We start from the raw sequence: 17,002 nt of genomic DNA on the forward strand, positions 1-17,002 counted from the left end.
TAACAATAAGGGTAGATTTTTAATGTATATATGAATACTCCTGCTTTGTGCATGATTTTCAAACAAATTTCAGGTTTGCAAGTAAAAAATCCAATTCAACAACTCAATATAGTTTCATCTTAAAATTTCACTTCCATTTAGTCTTGGTTCCTTATGATGAATTCTAAGAAGACTGAGCAGGACATGCTTTGAGGGCCAATCTGGCCATTCTTCATACAAAAATGAGCAGGTTTTTGTTCTTGTTTTTTATATTCTTTAAGAAAAATAATATGAAGTCATATTGGTAAGTCAAGTCATACATAAGTACCCGGAGTTGAAAGCCGAGATACTGTACTGCAAATTTATTTCCTACCATTCTTACTTCTCGCAGGATTAAAATCAAGCTGGATCATTCAAGAATGCAGCTTTGGTGCTTTTTTGTCAGACAGCAACGAGCAGCACCAGTTTTACACAGGTTACTTAAGCAAGTTCTACCTCTGTATGATACTTTTTAAATGGGTACTGACTGGCCTGCATGCTACTCTGCCATCTTCCTTCCCTTTCCATTGCAGTATTCTAGAAACTTCACCGCTGCTCCCTGCTGAGTCACATGACTCGCATCACAGCATGGTCAGGCAGAACTGGCAACTGGAACATTTGTAGGATTTCAGACTCTAATTCACCTATGTTCCTTTACCATACAATTTTAGCAATGCGTACAAGCTGCATGTAATGTATTCAACTTTGAAAGCATTGGTTTAGCTTAATTTTGGACAAACTAAAGTATCCATTGTTTAATCAAACTGAGGTGAACTTTATTCTACTTATGACTGTAGATTGTTGGATTATCTTCATGCTTTTTGAAGTTTTTTTTAATAAGGATCATCAGCTTTTTAATAAATTTGAATGCACATATTACCTATTCTCTGTCATTCAGTTATATGATTGATAAAAAAGAGAAACCACCTCACCAATCCCTAAACATTTTCAATAAAAGTATGTTGACAAGGTGGTATCACTGCCAACTAACCCCACAATCATGACAATTCCTCTCACTGAATCTGTAGGGGATAAAATGTCAGGGTGTTGGGGCAGGAGAGATTTTAATTAACCATAGCACAAATGATACTGTCTCACAGTGGCCTCCATCAGGTCCCCTCTGATTGCTTTTTAAAACTTTAAAGTTATTCATAAATACAAATTTTCACCTTCTCATTCATAGGAATGAAGTTCTTTAGACACAGATGCCCACTCAAGACCCACCCCCATGTCCCCCATTTCCCTTTTTTTCTGCACATATCTGCAAAAGTTTGCATTTAACAAAATATAGTTTGGCCCTGAGACTTGTATACCAATCTAACAACTGTCAAGTCTAGACAAATTAGTGAACTATTGTGAACACACTTGGACAGGTACATTGAAAACATGATTCCACACAGTCCATATGAAATGATGCATACTGTTCCAGAGACATTATCCTACTACTAGATGCAGTCTTCTTTCTCATGTGTGGGAATCTGAGAAGCATATATTGCAAGAAGCATGTACATATTTTCTTCTTTATGCTAAACATCTTGAATACTTGATATACTGGGTAGAATAAATTTTATTGTAATGAAAGAAAAGCATGCTTACTTACAGCAGAGTTAATGAAATAATATAATTTCAAAGACTATAATCACCATAATTTAGAAAGAAAAAAGGGGGCTATGAAATTATTTTATAGACAGAACCACTTTAAAACCATTGACTATATTGCTTAAAAATCTCCTTTCTTGTCCTCGTGTTGTGACAAAAAAACCCTCACAATTCAAATGTTGACAGAGATGACATACTGTATCAACAATCCTTTGCTGGAAATCAAATGTAGATTTCTCCTTTCATTGTGGTGTCATAATCATTAGCCACCTTCCAGGCTGAAAAAGTCTCCACTAGGTTTACATAATGTCTGTTTTTCTAGAGAGCGTTACCAAAAGAAAGAAAAAGTAGTCTCCTAACATGGACACAATCCTGCACTTTTCTTGGTGTGATACACAAGTAGTTTGCCGTTGCCTTTATGTTTTGCCAGCTTTCCAATCTAGCCTGGGTGTTCCAAGAAGATTCCCATCTCAAGTCCTAACCAGAGCTGATCCTCCTCAGATTTCTAAGTTGGCTAGGTACTGCCACCTAACTGGGTTAGGAAAGAATTATTTCCTCCAAGTTAAGATTCTTCTCCCCAGATATATGATAAACCCCAATAATATAACAGTTTCCATATGCTGTCCTCTAGCTCCCGTCATTCTGTTATGGTCTCCATTAATCCTTTTCGCTAATTTCTAATTTTAATTAAATAGTACAACGTGAAGAGTTCTTTTTAACATTTTGCTTAAAATCTTATTTAAAAAAAAATCTTTCAAAGTGATGAATATGAATACAAATGTGGGAAGCATAAGCAAAAACTTTATTTTTTAAATAAGAAGGGCACATCCAGAATGCTTTAATTAGGCTGGTTCTCTGCTTTCTAAAACTATTCCCTGGCAACCATGCTTATCTCTGATACTAGCTTCACTTTTCTAAACTGAAAATCAGTTCCTTTTTGCAATATCATTTTGCTGAATGAACGAAAGCATGATCACAAATTTGATGTGTATGTGAATAAGAATACTTCCTAATCATATCTGTGCATTTGTATCTTTTGTTGGTCTATGACAAACAAGTAATTCTGAAAATCAAAGCAACAGGAAAAATATATCAGAATGTACTTATTTAATCAACTAGCAGTGTATTATTTGATGCATCTATTATGCAGAGAGAGAGAGAATATGTTAATATTTATATAGCCTCTGAACTTTAATAATTTAACATTTTTTAATGTGGCTTATTTTCCATAATAAATTGTTTGGATAAGATTCCAATCATGATATTTTTCTTAAAGGATGGTGGAGGCTGACACTCTATCTTAGCAATTCTTTTAAAATTGGGGGGGGGAAAGACAGCCTTTGGAATTTTAACAGTGCAATCCTCTATTTTTATTCCTAATGAAGCCCCACTGAACCTAAGTACATTTAATGAAACTTTATTTCATCTTGGCATTTTTTGGTCTTCACATAAATGAGAGTGTTTCTTACAAAAGAAAATTTTAATTACTTTGTATTGAGTATATTTATTTAGTATGTGCTTACATCTAAGTGCAATATAAGATTTATTTCCCCCCATCAATTCTGTGAGATAGCTTGGGCTGAGAGAGCATGAGTTTCCATGGCTGAGAAGAAACTAGAATATGGGTCTTCCACTCATAGTCCAACAATCCTTGCCTGAAACCCAAAGATACTCTTAATTATTTACAGATATCATATATTCTGTTTGCAATTCTTACTATTGTGAGTATTTCAGTTTGCTGATAAATGCGGGTACTGGAGCAAGCAATCCCTGCTGTAGAGGAAAGAGGGAATGGCCTTGAGGGACAGGAGGAAAAGTTACTACCAAGGCAAAAGTCAGCTAAAAGAGAACTGGGTCTGGGGCAGGAATGTAACCTAAATAAACATCTCAGGCAAGACCTTCCCTAGTTCTCATGAAAATAAAGAGTGGGGGAGCACATTCAGACTTGCAAGATTCTGTTACTATAGCTTTACAATAAAAGTAGTACTTACCTACATGACATTGGATTCCTAGTCTACCATGAAGGGCTAACATCAATAATTTCACTCTTGTCTGAACTTCACAGTCTGTCCTTTAGAGGTTTCTGTTGTTATAGATTAAAGTGCCAGGTCACATGAATATGTTCAATAGGCCTTTATGGCTTTGTGTAAGGTGCCATTTCAGCCTAATAGATGAAGATGGGCAAGTGTGAATCCACAGTGGTATTGGGTAATTGGACCATTCAGAGACCCAAGAATGAATGAAAAATGTCATTATTAAATTTGAGAACATGGTATAAGCATATGTCTATTCATGCATATCGAAAAGGAATCAATCAAAAGCACAAAGTCAGTTCGGAAGTGGGTGGTGCCTAGATTAGCTTAAATAAATCATGAAAGTTTAAGAGAATTATTAAGGATAAAATGGTGATGACAGCATCTGAATGTAGAATATACCCATGGATGTCTAGGGGACAAAAAAATGAAACAATGTGATGACAGCATCATGCAAATGCTGCAGCTTATGTACTTCGGTCACACATCAGGGTGCAAGTACATAATGTGTGGCATTTGCATGAAGATGTCACTGCATACATGTGACTGTGATTTCGGTGATTTTGGTGTCATAGTTTTCTACAGACACCATTGGACAAACCAATATTAGGCAGTATCAAGTTGGGTCTTTGGAAAAATGGAAATGGAAGAAATTACCTTCAGTGGAAGTAGGAAAACTGCAGGAAGAAAGAGTACGAGACCTGTATGAAAAAGGTTAGTTAATAATTTCCCAACAGAATAAATAGAATCTGGGTGTAAGATAAGAGGAAATGGAGGCTGCTAGGAACACAATGAAAATAATTATTTCTTTGTTTTGTTTTTAACAATTTTTTTCTCCAGGAACTCAAGGCACCTTATATAGAGATCTCCTGTTTACTTACTTACTTACATACATACATGCATACATACATATTTACTTACTCACTGGCCCAAATATTAATATCCAAGAAAAAAAAATGATGAAAAGGAAGTCATAATGCCTGTAAGAATGCTGAAAAAAAAGATTAAAATGTAGATGCTGTCATTAGAGAAATATTAAAGTATTATTTGATTTGCTTAAGGAGTGGGTTGTAACATGTGTAATGTAAGATGTAGACAAGTCTATGTCCATGCCTGACAATTGAAAGAATGGCATTATTGTTACTCTTTAAAAGGGACAGTAGCAAGAATGAACACAAAAACTACAGGGGGATTAGTTTGCTAAGTTTGTCTATGAATGTGTTGGTAGAATTTTGATTGAAAGGGTAAAGAGATGATAATGAGCAAAATTTGGGGATTCAGCATGACTTTTTGCTGGTCAGGGAGTGTGTAGAACAGATTTTTTGTTGTTCATTAGGTTACTGAAATGTATGAATGTAAGAAAGTGTATTGTGTGTTGATCTGGACAAAGTATATGATAAATGACTTGAATAGACTTGAATCATAGAATGATTGTGTGAAGATGGAGTTGAAAATTAGAGGCTGAATGAATGCTGTTGTGAGAGCAATTTCTCACATGAATAAGAAGTCTTGCAGTAGTTATCATTGCAATCAAAAGATGCAGACTGCCCCACCTTCACAAAAGAGAGAAGCTTCCTCCCCTTTGCACCAAAAAAGTACAAGAAAACACACCAGAGTTTTGACTCTTAGACTGCCTTCATCAGGTTCTCATTTGACAGTAGAACATGGACTAAAATTCTTACATTCCTTCTAATTAGTATTACTAATCAGCACTCTTGAGAGACTTGCTGCTGCTTGGATTAATTGTTTCCAATCTAGATGGCTAGGAGAGAAGTCTGACAACAGGGAAAGTAAACATGTATGAGAAAAATGAAATGCTTGGTGAATGGTTCAACACTGAACAAGGAGTAAGACAATGATGCGTGATGTTTCTTTGGTTGTTTAATGCATTTATGGATAAATGTATAAGGAAAGCTTATAATGAAATCAGAGGTATATTGCCTAGCAACATGAATGTGAATGTATCTTTGTATGCAGATGATAGCATGTTGTTGGCAGAAAACCCCAATGATTTGCAGTGAAGGAAATTATATAATGCATCAAGAAATATGGATCTGCAAGTTAATTTATCAAATACCAAGGTAGTCATGTTGAAGAGGGAAAAACAAAGTGAATGGTTGGAAGTTATACACAGCAAAAAACTAGAGCAAATGGATAGATTTATGTGCCTTGGTAAAACATTGACCAAAGTTAGGAAAATGAATGGAGAATTTTTAAGATGTACAAATGCTGATAGAAGGTAGTGCATTGTTTATGGCTTGTTGTGAACAATGAACATTTGTCAGAAGAAGCAAAAGAGTCTGTGTATAAAGGGTGTTCTTGCCTACTTTGTTGTATGAAATGAGAGTTGGGTATCTCAAGAGAAACATTACAGTAAACTGAATGCAGTGCAAACAGGATATTTAGAAGTGTGTGTTGTAAAATAAAGAAGAGATAGGATCAAGCATGAATGGGTGCTGAATGAATGTAGACTGAACATAAAAATGAATGTCCAGCATGAAAGAAGCATGATGAGGTGCTTTGGTCATATAAACAGAACAAATGAGGATCTAATTGCAAAACAGTATATGAAGGAAGAATGAATGACTCAGGAGGAAGGTGAAAACTGAGAAAGTTTGGAGTTGATGAGATTCTCAAAAAGAAAGAGGTGAGAAGCTTAACAAGCAAAAGTCTATGTTTAAATCAGTGTATGGATATGGTAGAATCAAAGATCACTTGCAAATATTGGAAAGTATGGAGAGGTAGAGTGAATAGTGTATATTTCTTTTTTCTTATTTCATGTTTTTAATTTATTTGGCTTGCTCTTTCTTCCTCTTTTCTGCATTCTGCAAGGAGAAGTGTGATATGTATGTATGAATATATGGCACTGTGTTCATCTGGGCTATGGCTTATTATCTTATTTCCTTAATAGCCATCCTGGTCCTTGGCACCAACTGAAGTATTTGGAGATAAGTAGTTGATCACCCTTCTCCTATGTACTCTTTCTGAGACATCACTCCAATTTAATCCTCTGTATCTGTCAGCAGCATGAACATAGCTCAAAAGCTTGGGGTCTTTCTTTTTCTTGGTTGTTTGGGTTCTGTGCAGCATCTCATTCAGATGTTGTTGTTATTATAAAAACATCTTTTCCACTGGAAATAATTTTCAAGCCTTAATTTGCAATTTATTAATTGTAAATTTATAGATTAAATGTGAGAGTATTTCCTTGCATGATATCAATTTTTCTGATTTTTCCCTGATCTTTTTGCTTGCACATTCATTGATGAATGACCTGCACTTGAAGGATTAAAAAAAAAAAAAAAAGGAAATGGTCAGATTTGGATTTGCGGTTTCTTTTACTTCATTGCTCATGAAGTAATACACAACGTATTTTTACCTCTTTATTGAAATTAGTCACTTAAATATACCACTTTTTTTTCTGGAAAGCAAAAAGATGCCCGTTTTTTACTTCAATTTTGGCTTTTGTGCTCCTATTGCTGTAACAATAGTGCTATAAAACATATGGCAGGGGTGAAATGATGCAAGCAAAATACTATACAGTTATAAACTTTAAAATATAGGATGCTTTGATGTTTAAACATAAAATGTACATAACTAACATTATGAAACCAGATGAAATCCATCAATGGTTATGGGCATAAGAGCTTCCATTTAAATGGAGAAACTTAGTGTATATGAACAATCCCCATTCACTGCAGTTTTTATATAAGAGATTGTCTCTGCCATTTATTGTGCAAGTAGATTGGACTTTTCTAGTGGAATGAATGAGGTAGTGAATGCCATAATTCCTGTGTATACTTATTTCATAAACTGTCCACTGAAATGTTGAGTTGCTTGGGATATACATATGCATAATTGTACTTAAAGAGCTTTACATAGAAGCCAGGCTCTTTGATTTCAATGTAACTTTAGATTATAGACATTTCACTCAGGACCAATTTATAAGCATAGCAGAGTATATCATTTATGATTAGTATTGATTGATCATGTGCCATCGTACAGTATGTATAATATGCGGAAGTGATTCTTATGCACAACCTATTCTTGGATGTATTTGGAAGGAAAAGAAACAGAATTGTTATAACCGTGTCCTTCACAAATAGTGTTGTACAATAAAAAAAAAAAATCCTGGATACAAATGTGTAATGAAAGTGACCCTCAGCATACTAGGGTTTCTCAAAATGATATTATTTTGTCTAGTTTTGATAATATGCCAGTTGTTTTCAGAAGGCTGCATGGACCATGTGATCAAGGAGTTACACTCTAGTCAGTTCTAGTAAGACTGTTACTGATAATTAATGCATAATTCTAGATATTCATTACTAAAATGAAAAACTAAATGGAAAGTATAAAAAAAAGAAATTGTAAATTTTATTATGGTGTTTATGTTTAATAGAATCAGTACAGAATTATTATTTGTACTCTCAAAAGCAGTATTATCATGAATGAATATGCAATGTTTGTATTCCCATTACATTATATTTCTCTATTACGTGACATTAATAGGTTATTTTTTTAAGTTATCTATAATTCATGCACCTGAGTATAACATGTTCTCTAAGCAGTAATTTCCATTTTGTTTACCAGTAGTAAAGTATTTTAGAAGTTCAGTGTTGATTTTCTTTGGAAATGCAAAAGTAATCCCACAATATTGGTTTACGTAACAACCAGGAGAATTGAGCTTAAAAAGTGCCTTCAGCCTAGTTCAGGTTTGTTTCCTACTACAACATTTCAAAATTCAAGTTACAATAAATCATATTAAGGAGGGAAAATACAGGTTGTAATTGTTTCAAGAAATAGATTGCAGTAACCAACGTGAAATGCCAGTTATTCTTCAGAAACAAAATGTTTAATCACAAGCCGGCTGAAATAAACCAGGGGCTTTTCCCCATAGCGGAGTGGACGTGCTAACCATTCTTCCTTGAGGTGGCAGAAAATTAGACTGACACAACATTTTCTGTCCTCATTCCGATTCTGTCCTGCTTCTGCCTGTCTTTAGAGTCATTTGACCCCCTTAAAAAGACATAAGTGCCACAGACTAACAGATTTTACACACCTCAAAGCTCCCCTGGGATGGTGTCAGAATAAAGGGGGAAATGCTGCTTTACCACTGGTATAGCAAAGGGAGGCTTAAGCTGTCTCTGTCAATGGGCTGGGGTTAAGATGCAAACAACATCCTGGGGACACTGCGGAAAAAAAGATGTTGCCAGATGTTTGTGCTGTGGTTAGGTACAAATGGGAAGAGACCCTACAAACACCTGCTCTTATTGGCAAAAACTGCTTGGATCATCCAACATACTTTCAGTAAGTTTTAAAAGGTAACTAAATCTTTCTGCTGTTTATAAAATTGAAATCTCAAGCTGGAACACAATAAAGACGGTAAAGTACTTTCTTCATCAAACTAATATTTAAGCTGGTTAGAGTTCATGACACCAGCTCAATGCCTATGAATAAATGCCTATAGCTTTACCCTATAGCAAAAGACTGATACAAGTATGTGATAATTCACCATCTGCTTACATCATTCCCACATAAAGTTAGTTACTTACCAATGCAGCCATTTTGTTGATGTTATACATGTTAATAACATTGTACAAGGCTAAAGAATGCAATGTTCACTACTTTTATTCACAATGGTACTCATATTATCTACTGTTCTTCATGGGGCACTGCATTCATTTCTCTGAATAGGATCAGGAAACCCGCTGAAAGACTAGTCAAAAGCATTTCTCATCATTAGGTTAAAGCCTTTCTTCCAAAACAGGTCAACTTTGCATTTGAAATGCTATGCCAAACAATACACGTGTACCTTTCACTATGTACTCAAAGGACATATATGTGTACCATGCAAGAATAAAAAGTAGTTTTAAAATGCACAGTCACTTGTGCAAGTGCATTGGCAAAAGAGAATGCAAAGTAATGGCTCTTGCTCTGAAATTAATATGCTGCTTTCCTTTCTGAATTACAGAAACTTAGAAGTACTTACACACTGATAATTTGTGTTTTCATGTCAATGGGAAATGACAGGTTAAATATGGTTTGCTGCATATGCATATTCTCTCTGCACCAGACATGAAAATGCTGCTTTCAGTTTTTGGTTGGTTTGGTCATAATTTGGGGGAAAAGCTGCAATTCATACTGCTCTCTACTTTACTTCTTTTGAATAATCAGCTAGTTATTGTTCGTGCTAATGAAGCATTTCTGAATTTTTAATTCTGTATTTGGCTCAGAGTGTTAACAAAATTGGTTCCAAATTGTGATTCCTAGTAAGAATATAACAATGCATCATGGGGAAATCCATGTGAATATAATTTCTTATTCCTTCATGTATATAAAATAAATTGCCATTAATATATACCTAAGCTAGTTTAATCTTCATCTCAGAGTTCTTAAATACCCAGAGAGTATTCTGGAATGCAACTAAGGGCATCCAATCCTATTACAAGCAAAACTGTCATTAACAGTTTCTCATTCATTTGCAGAAACTAAATGCATCTAGTTCATCTGAAGGTAGCACAGTTGATGTTGGACTTCCTCAAGTTGGAGAGCAACCTGAAGCTGAACCTGAAGAATCTCTTGAACCAGAAGCCTGTTTTACAGAAGGTGAATAATATAAAATATTGCACGTCTTTGAGTGACTGTCTGAAGGACCCCCTGATCCAGGAAAGGGCACAAATGGCACACCAGATGGAGGTGTGCAAAGGCCTTCCTAGCCACAGCTGACACCTGCTCTTCAAGGAGGAGCTGCAAGTCTAGGAAGACACCCAGATTGCACACCAACCTTCAAGGGTGAAGTGGAACCCTATCCAAGGTCAAAGATGGAATATCTCTAGATCTGGGCAGTTCAAACCCCCACAGCCACTTGATCTTGGTAGGATTCAGTCAAAGAAAGTTCCTCCCCATCCCAACCTGTACAGCTTCCAGGCACTGGGACAGAATCTTGAATCAATTGAGATATATGTATACATAATCTCACTCATGATAAATAATTTCCTCCAGGCACCATTGAAACTGTCCTATTTTGACAATCTAGTAGACTTCCAAAGCGTCATTTCAATGTAGACCAATTAATTTTAGAGCCAGAAAGGGTTTCAAAACTATCAGTTGGTTTAAGAATATATTCCTCTTAAGACATGTATTACTTGATACTCTGTTTTCATTTGTCATATCATCCTGTGTATTTTGCCAGGCTGTATCCGGAAATTCAAGTGCTGCCAAGTCAGTGTAGAAGATGGGAAAGGAAAAACGTGGTGGAATCTTCGGAAGACTTGTTACAAAATCGTAGAACATAATTGGTTTGAGACTTTTATTGTCTTCATGATTCTCCTCAGCAGTGGTGCTCTGGTAATTTTTAGAACGTGAAAACCATTCATTATCACAGGGATTTAATGTAGGAAACAACCCAGACACATAATTATCTGAAAACCTCTGAATTTTTAGTAGGGCTTATCTTTTCTATGAGTCATAGCTATCCCTAAAATGGTACAATTTTATTATTTAATTGTTTGTTAGAGTTATACCCCACCTTTCATTCAGGAGTTCAAGGTGCTGTCCGTAGCACTCTGTCCTCCAATTTTTTCCCACAATTACAGCTCTCAGAAGTAGATTTGATGAAAGCGATTAATCACAGTCACTCGGTCACCTATGTAGTTCAGGGTAGATTTGAACCTGAGTTTTCCCCGTGCCAGTTAAATGCCTGGCTTTCTGCATCAAACTGGCTCTCTGTAAACATTTTTCCATTAAATTGTTCCATATAATATTCCTACAGAAGAGAGTCGAGTTTTGGTGCTGTTTTAATCCCATCTAGCTTTACAAAGTGGATGCATGTTTTATTGTAAGGATTTTTCTTCTAAGAAATGAGATCTGTTAGACCCCAGTTAAGCAGTATGGTCACAATAATATTGGAATTCTAAATTGTTCCAAATAGGATAACAATTCATATATACTGGATTCATGCTGGAACAATGTTTTAAACTCCACTCTTACTTTTCTATTAGAGATTAGAGAGGGGAACAGTCAGTTCAGCTTTTTTTAAGTTTAGGACTTTGGCTAGTCCTGAAGTCAGAATTAACATGGCACTTAGTTTTACCCACATTTAAAAAACAAACATCAATTTCTAACTTTATTTTTCTATGGAATGGGACAGAAAAAAACACAAGGAGCTCCATACGATTAAGCAACTTTTTTTAGTTCAGTTTGTGAAATTTGGGAGCAAGATCCCAAGCAGAGATCTTTCTTTAATTAATTTAATTTAATCAGAGATGCCAGTAATTGAACCTGCAATTCACTACATGTAAAACATGCACTCTGCCACTAAACTATGGTTTCTTCCTTCATGAATAGGCTCTGTAAATATCAAAACAAATGCTTCATTTTTACCATATTCTGATTTGATAAATATAATATTAATTAGAGTGCAGTATTTAAGCCTTTCAATAAAAAGAGGGGGGAAACTGTTTTTTAGTTCCAGAAGTGGAAAGTAAACAATAAATAATAAGCCATACTAAAACTTGGGGGGGGGGGCTTTTTGTCCCCAGGCTTTCGAAGACATATATATTGAGCAGCGCAAGACTATCAAGACTGTGCTGGAATATGCAGACAAGGTCTTCACCTACATCTTTATTTTAGAAATGCTTCTAAAGTGGGTGGCTTATGGCTTTCAAGTCTATTTCACCAATGCTTGGTGCTGGTTGGATTTCCTTATTGTTGATGTAGGTATTCTTTCTTTAATATATTGATGTATTGTGCCGTGAATTTTTGCAGCAATCATTGGGTATGCAGTTAACTCAGTACTTTCAGGAAAGGAAAAGTTCTGCTTTAAGCTGGATAAGGTGTTAGTGTATTCAGTAGAATTGCCACTGAGAGGAGCTCCCTTGGCGGAGCAGTACTTCTGCCTTGAGATCCACAGAATTCAAAACTTTCTTATTCCCTTGATAATAGTCATGAAATGAAGTAGTGAATGGGCAAACACTTCTCTCCCGCTTCACTACCTTTGCTCATTTCAGCCATCTCAAGAGTGACAGCTGATTCCTAGACATGAAGTTAACCTTTTCATCTAAGCACATGAGCAGTGGATAGAACAAGGGAGAAAAGTCCACTGTTGTGCAGGTAGGACGAAAGGGAAGCACTTTACCTCATCCTCTCTTGAAAGGAAAAAGATCTAAAATTCAAGAGATCTATTCTAAAAGTTTGAAAATTCAAGCTGGGGAGAGAGAAAGAAAGAGGGAGAAAGAAGCATGACAAGAACAAGATGGTGCTGGAGGAGAGTCTGGAAGAAGTGGACCTTAACCATCTCCCTTGAGCCTTAAAAGTAAGATAAGACATTCCAGAAGAGTTAAAAGAAAGTCAAGGTAACAGTGAAACAGAAAGATGGTTTCCAATTCAAGGAATCATTTGGGTAGACTTGGGTAAAACAAGTTCAGGTGGAACTCTCCATCAGGTTTTTAGGGTTCATTTTTTTAATGTGTTATTGATTAAATGCTTTAATATCTCTGAGGTTTTGGTATTTCTGATTCTTGTCTCTAGTTTCATATACTGTATATCAATTCTGGTTTGTATAATTCTCTTTTTTTCATGCATCTTTGAACCTCATTACTCAAGATGCTTCCAAGCAAGAGCAGACCATGCAGTCTGTCTTCTCTTTTGTACCATTTTCTGGAAGGCTATTTTTAATATAATGTCTGTGATTTTAGCTGCGCTATAGGAGTATTTTCCTCAGCAGCCTCACAAGAGGCTGATTAATGTGGAAGGGATTTTTTTTCATATTTTGAACAATGTTTGACTTATAATTAAGGCTTGATTTACTGTTCTGACTCCCAGGTGGCTTTTCCTCAAACACATCTCAAGTTTATATTAGTTACAGAAGACAGCACTATAGATCACCTTTATCATTCTTGCGTTACTGTGGTTTGCCAGCACAGTCCCACGCACTGGGGTTAAGCAAGTGTTGTCCAAACTTGGCCACTTTAAGATGAGTGGACTTCAACTCCCAGACTTGCGCAGCCAGCCAAGCAGGCTGGGGAATTCTGGGAGTTGAAGTCCACTCATCTTAAAGTGGCCAAGTTTGGACAACACTCGGTTAAGCAAAAGGACAAAGCTGTTGTACCAAGGCAGATAGGCATAAAAGCCAGAAGATTTGGGAGACAGGAGGGTTGAGAGTCCTCAGGGGTTGAGCTCTTGCCATTTCAAACAGGTACATGAACTACACTGGTGAGGAGATTGTAGTTCTTGTTCTTCCAGTCAAGTGTCCGTTTTTGTCAACAATTGGAAGGAGTGAACCAGTAATATTTAGCAGTTAGTGAATCCTCCATCATTCCATAAACATAGGATGGTCTAATTCCATAATAGAGTAGTGTAAGATGAACAAAAATAAAATTTCTACCAGTCTGTTGTAACTGTTTCTGCACAAACCCATTTGAACTTCAGTAGTGGGTGGTAATTTGGCCAGGATGATTTTTTTTTTTTTAATGTTAAGGTATTAGTCAAATTGCTCATTTAGAACAACAGAGTACATGAACTAGCACAAGGTTACTTCACCAGTTGAACAGCAGAAAGTTATTAAATCTGATCAAAATACTTACTGCTATATCTTCCTACAACTGGATCCAGATCTGCCAACTGACTTTATGAAGAGTGCAGTTTTGGATCTGTAATGTACAGTTCATAGTAAAATTATACATTTCAAAGTAGGACCAAAAATTCCTTAGTTCCTCTTCTTGCCACCTCTTCATTTGATATTATACTTACATTCTATTCCTTAGATATGATGAATCTCAGATATTTAGTCTTTGGGAGTATTAGATAGGATGCAAGGAGCAGGGAGTCCATTTATCGGTTTGTACCGTGTACTTAAAATATTGTGGTGGTATATCAATCAACCTAAGCTGTTTAAAATTCTAAGTCTACTATTTTACATTTGCATGCTGTGGTTCTGCAGGTTGCCATGTTGATATTGCTGAATGTATTAAGTAGCAGGCAAAGTATTGGAGATCTCACATAGGCTTGGAAGTAACTGAGTTAATAACAATCATCTCCCTCAAACATTTATTGTGCAAAGGGTGCTCCACATGTCAAAGAATCTGTAGGGACACATTTTGCCCATATATCTGCAGAAGAAAATAGTACATGTAAAGACTTCAAAGAAATTGGTAACTTTAATAGTACACAACTCTCAATCCCAAGGAAGTTCATATGAATAGAGGTCTATGTGTATAGAATTCTCTTTTGCAGATATGTGGACACCAGAGCTCAGGAAGCCCCACTTCAGCACATGGATTTCTCTTCATGTGAGTAACATATGAAGCAGGTTAAGGTAATAAAACATTGCAAAAAATCTGGGATGCAAATAATGTCAAATGCCATCGTGCTTTGAAAACGTATCTTGTGTATTATTATTAGTAGTAGTAGTATTTTGCTTGACACTTGGGTAGTAATTATGTCAGGTTTAGCCCAAAGAACTCCAAGAGACAATGCAAATACAGTTCTGTTGCGTTTATTAGCTACAGAAAATCTCCCCAGACTCAACCCTAGTTCCCAAGCCAGCCAGCCAGCCACAACACCGTGAATTCCTTAAGGAGGTGCCAGCCTCATCTTCTTGAACTTCCCACGCTCCTGTTGGGGGCTAAGAACACACTTATCTCCCTGAGCCTAGCCTTCATAAGTCCATTCCATCACAAATTATTAGTGATATGCATCATTCAGGAATTGAAAATTATGCCCTAGAATGAAGGGCAAGCATCTGAAATCTGGTGTTAGGTCTCCCTTAAACACCATTAGCTTTCTTCAGTTTGCTCTCAGATAGAAATACAGTATTTCACTCTGGATGCAAAAAAACCCAAAAACCAGGAATGAATCTGTTTCATTGCTTAGTTGCAGAATCCCTGCTTCTCTTAATATTTGGTTTAGGCTAGTATAAGTCTTTTCCAAACTCTTCTATGACAAAATGAAGGTATTCTCCTCTGAACTAGTTTGATTTTGTTAGATGATGATATGACTGACTGGAGAGGTATCTGCAAAGTTACCAAAGAGATTTCTTGAGAAACACTTGGTGGCTCTGATTCACCCAGTAAATTACCTTCTTTTCTTTTATTCATGTGTAGGTCTCTATAGTCAGCTTAACAGCGAATGCCTTGGGCTACTCTGAACTTGGTGCAATTAAATCACTTAGGACTTTAAGAGCTTTAAGACCTCTAAGAGCCTTGTCACGGTTCGAAGGAATGAGGGTAAGAAAAATATGAAATAACATATGCTTGAAACAGATTATTTTCTTAAAGGTATACTACAAATGGGTGTGTCAAAGCCGCTAGTTTAAATTTCATTTAGAGTGGCCCTAGGGAGCATGCTACTTCTATTCCCTTAGCCTCTAGGCAACATGAAGGAAATAATTCCAGTATACCTAAGCAATGACAAACCATTGTTTGAAGGCAGTTCTTTACTACATTGTCGGATTATTCGTTTTCACTTAAACCCATATTTCTCCAATGCTGGATATCCCAATCTAAAAATAAGAAAATAAAGAAAAAAAGGCTAGCTAAAGTAGTGGTACTTTTAATCCTGTCTGTTGCATCCTTGCCCCAAATAAAAACAATATATCATTTAAAGAAACTACTTGATTCCAAAAATCAAGAGGATAGATTGGGGCCTGCTCCATAGTTGATGGCCAACCCAAATCCTTGGAGCTCATGTCCCAGCTAGGATGTATATTAGCAAGAACTACATGGGTAACCTTAATCAAGAGGTTTATTTCCCCTTCAGTTCTGCAGATCTATCTAGCCCTATTGATGCTGGTATAGAAAATAACCAAGGGATTTGAGGGGGCTCTATGCATATTTTTCCAGGGTTACTCACAATTGCAGCTACACAACGTTTTCCTTGCTATAGGTGTTGTCAGGGTACCATATTAACCAGGCTGTTGTTTCATTATGGCACTTGGACTGTCCTTCCCAGCTGGTTACAGAAACTGTTATGGAGGAAGTGATTGAGTAATGTAAGAATAATAACATTGAGGGTTATTTGATTTTTAAATGCTAATATTCAGATTTCCTTAGAATCTATTTCCTCTGATTGCAACTTGGTTCCCCAAATGTGTGAGGAAAGGTTATTGTTCTGCAAGAACAATACTATTGTACTGTACTGGACACATATTTAAATGATTTTTATTGTTATTATTTCAACAACTCAGAATTTGAAGTGCACTGCAAAATTGTAGGTACATAGGAAAATCCATTACACCCCATTAAATAAAGTGTCTGCCTAACCCAGCTTTGGCTACCCACAGTCTCATGTACCTAAAGGTCTCCCCATTACCAGTTAGTTGAAATACTCCTAGCTTAGCAGTCAGACAGGGGCTGCAG

General features: G+C 36.2%; 1 protein-coding gene across 2 annotated transcripts in view; it reads left to right on the forward strand.

The window, feature by feature from the left end:
• LOC103057272 (sodium channel protein type 2 subunit alpha) overlaps positions 1 to 17,002 on the forward strand; it is a 101,582-nt gene that overhangs the window by 73,792 nt on the left and 10,788 nt on the right. For both annotated transcript variants that reach the window (XM_088146688.1, XM_088146687.1), the window contains 4 exons: positions 10,133 to 10,253; positions 10,840 to 10,994; positions 12,188 to 12,361; positions 15,749 to 15,871. In XM_088146688.1, coding sequence (XP_088002814.1) covers positions 10,133 to 10,253; positions 10,840 to 10,994; positions 12,188 to 12,361; positions 15,749 to 15,871 — 573 coding nt within the window. The remainder of the gene's footprint in view (positions 1 to 10,132; positions 10,254 to 10,839; positions 10,995 to 12,187; positions 12,362 to 15,748; positions 15,872 to 17,002) is intronic.

This window comes from Python bivittatus, unplaced genomic scaffold (assembly GCF_059951505.1).
Source record: "Python bivittatus isolate LINGU-HERP-01145 unplaced genomic scaffold, Pbiv_v1 ctg000480_np1212, whole genome shotgun sequence".
In the NCBI taxonomy this organism is placed as follows: Eukaryota; Metazoa; Chordata; class Lepidosauria; order Squamata; family Pythonidae; genus Python; species Python bivittatus.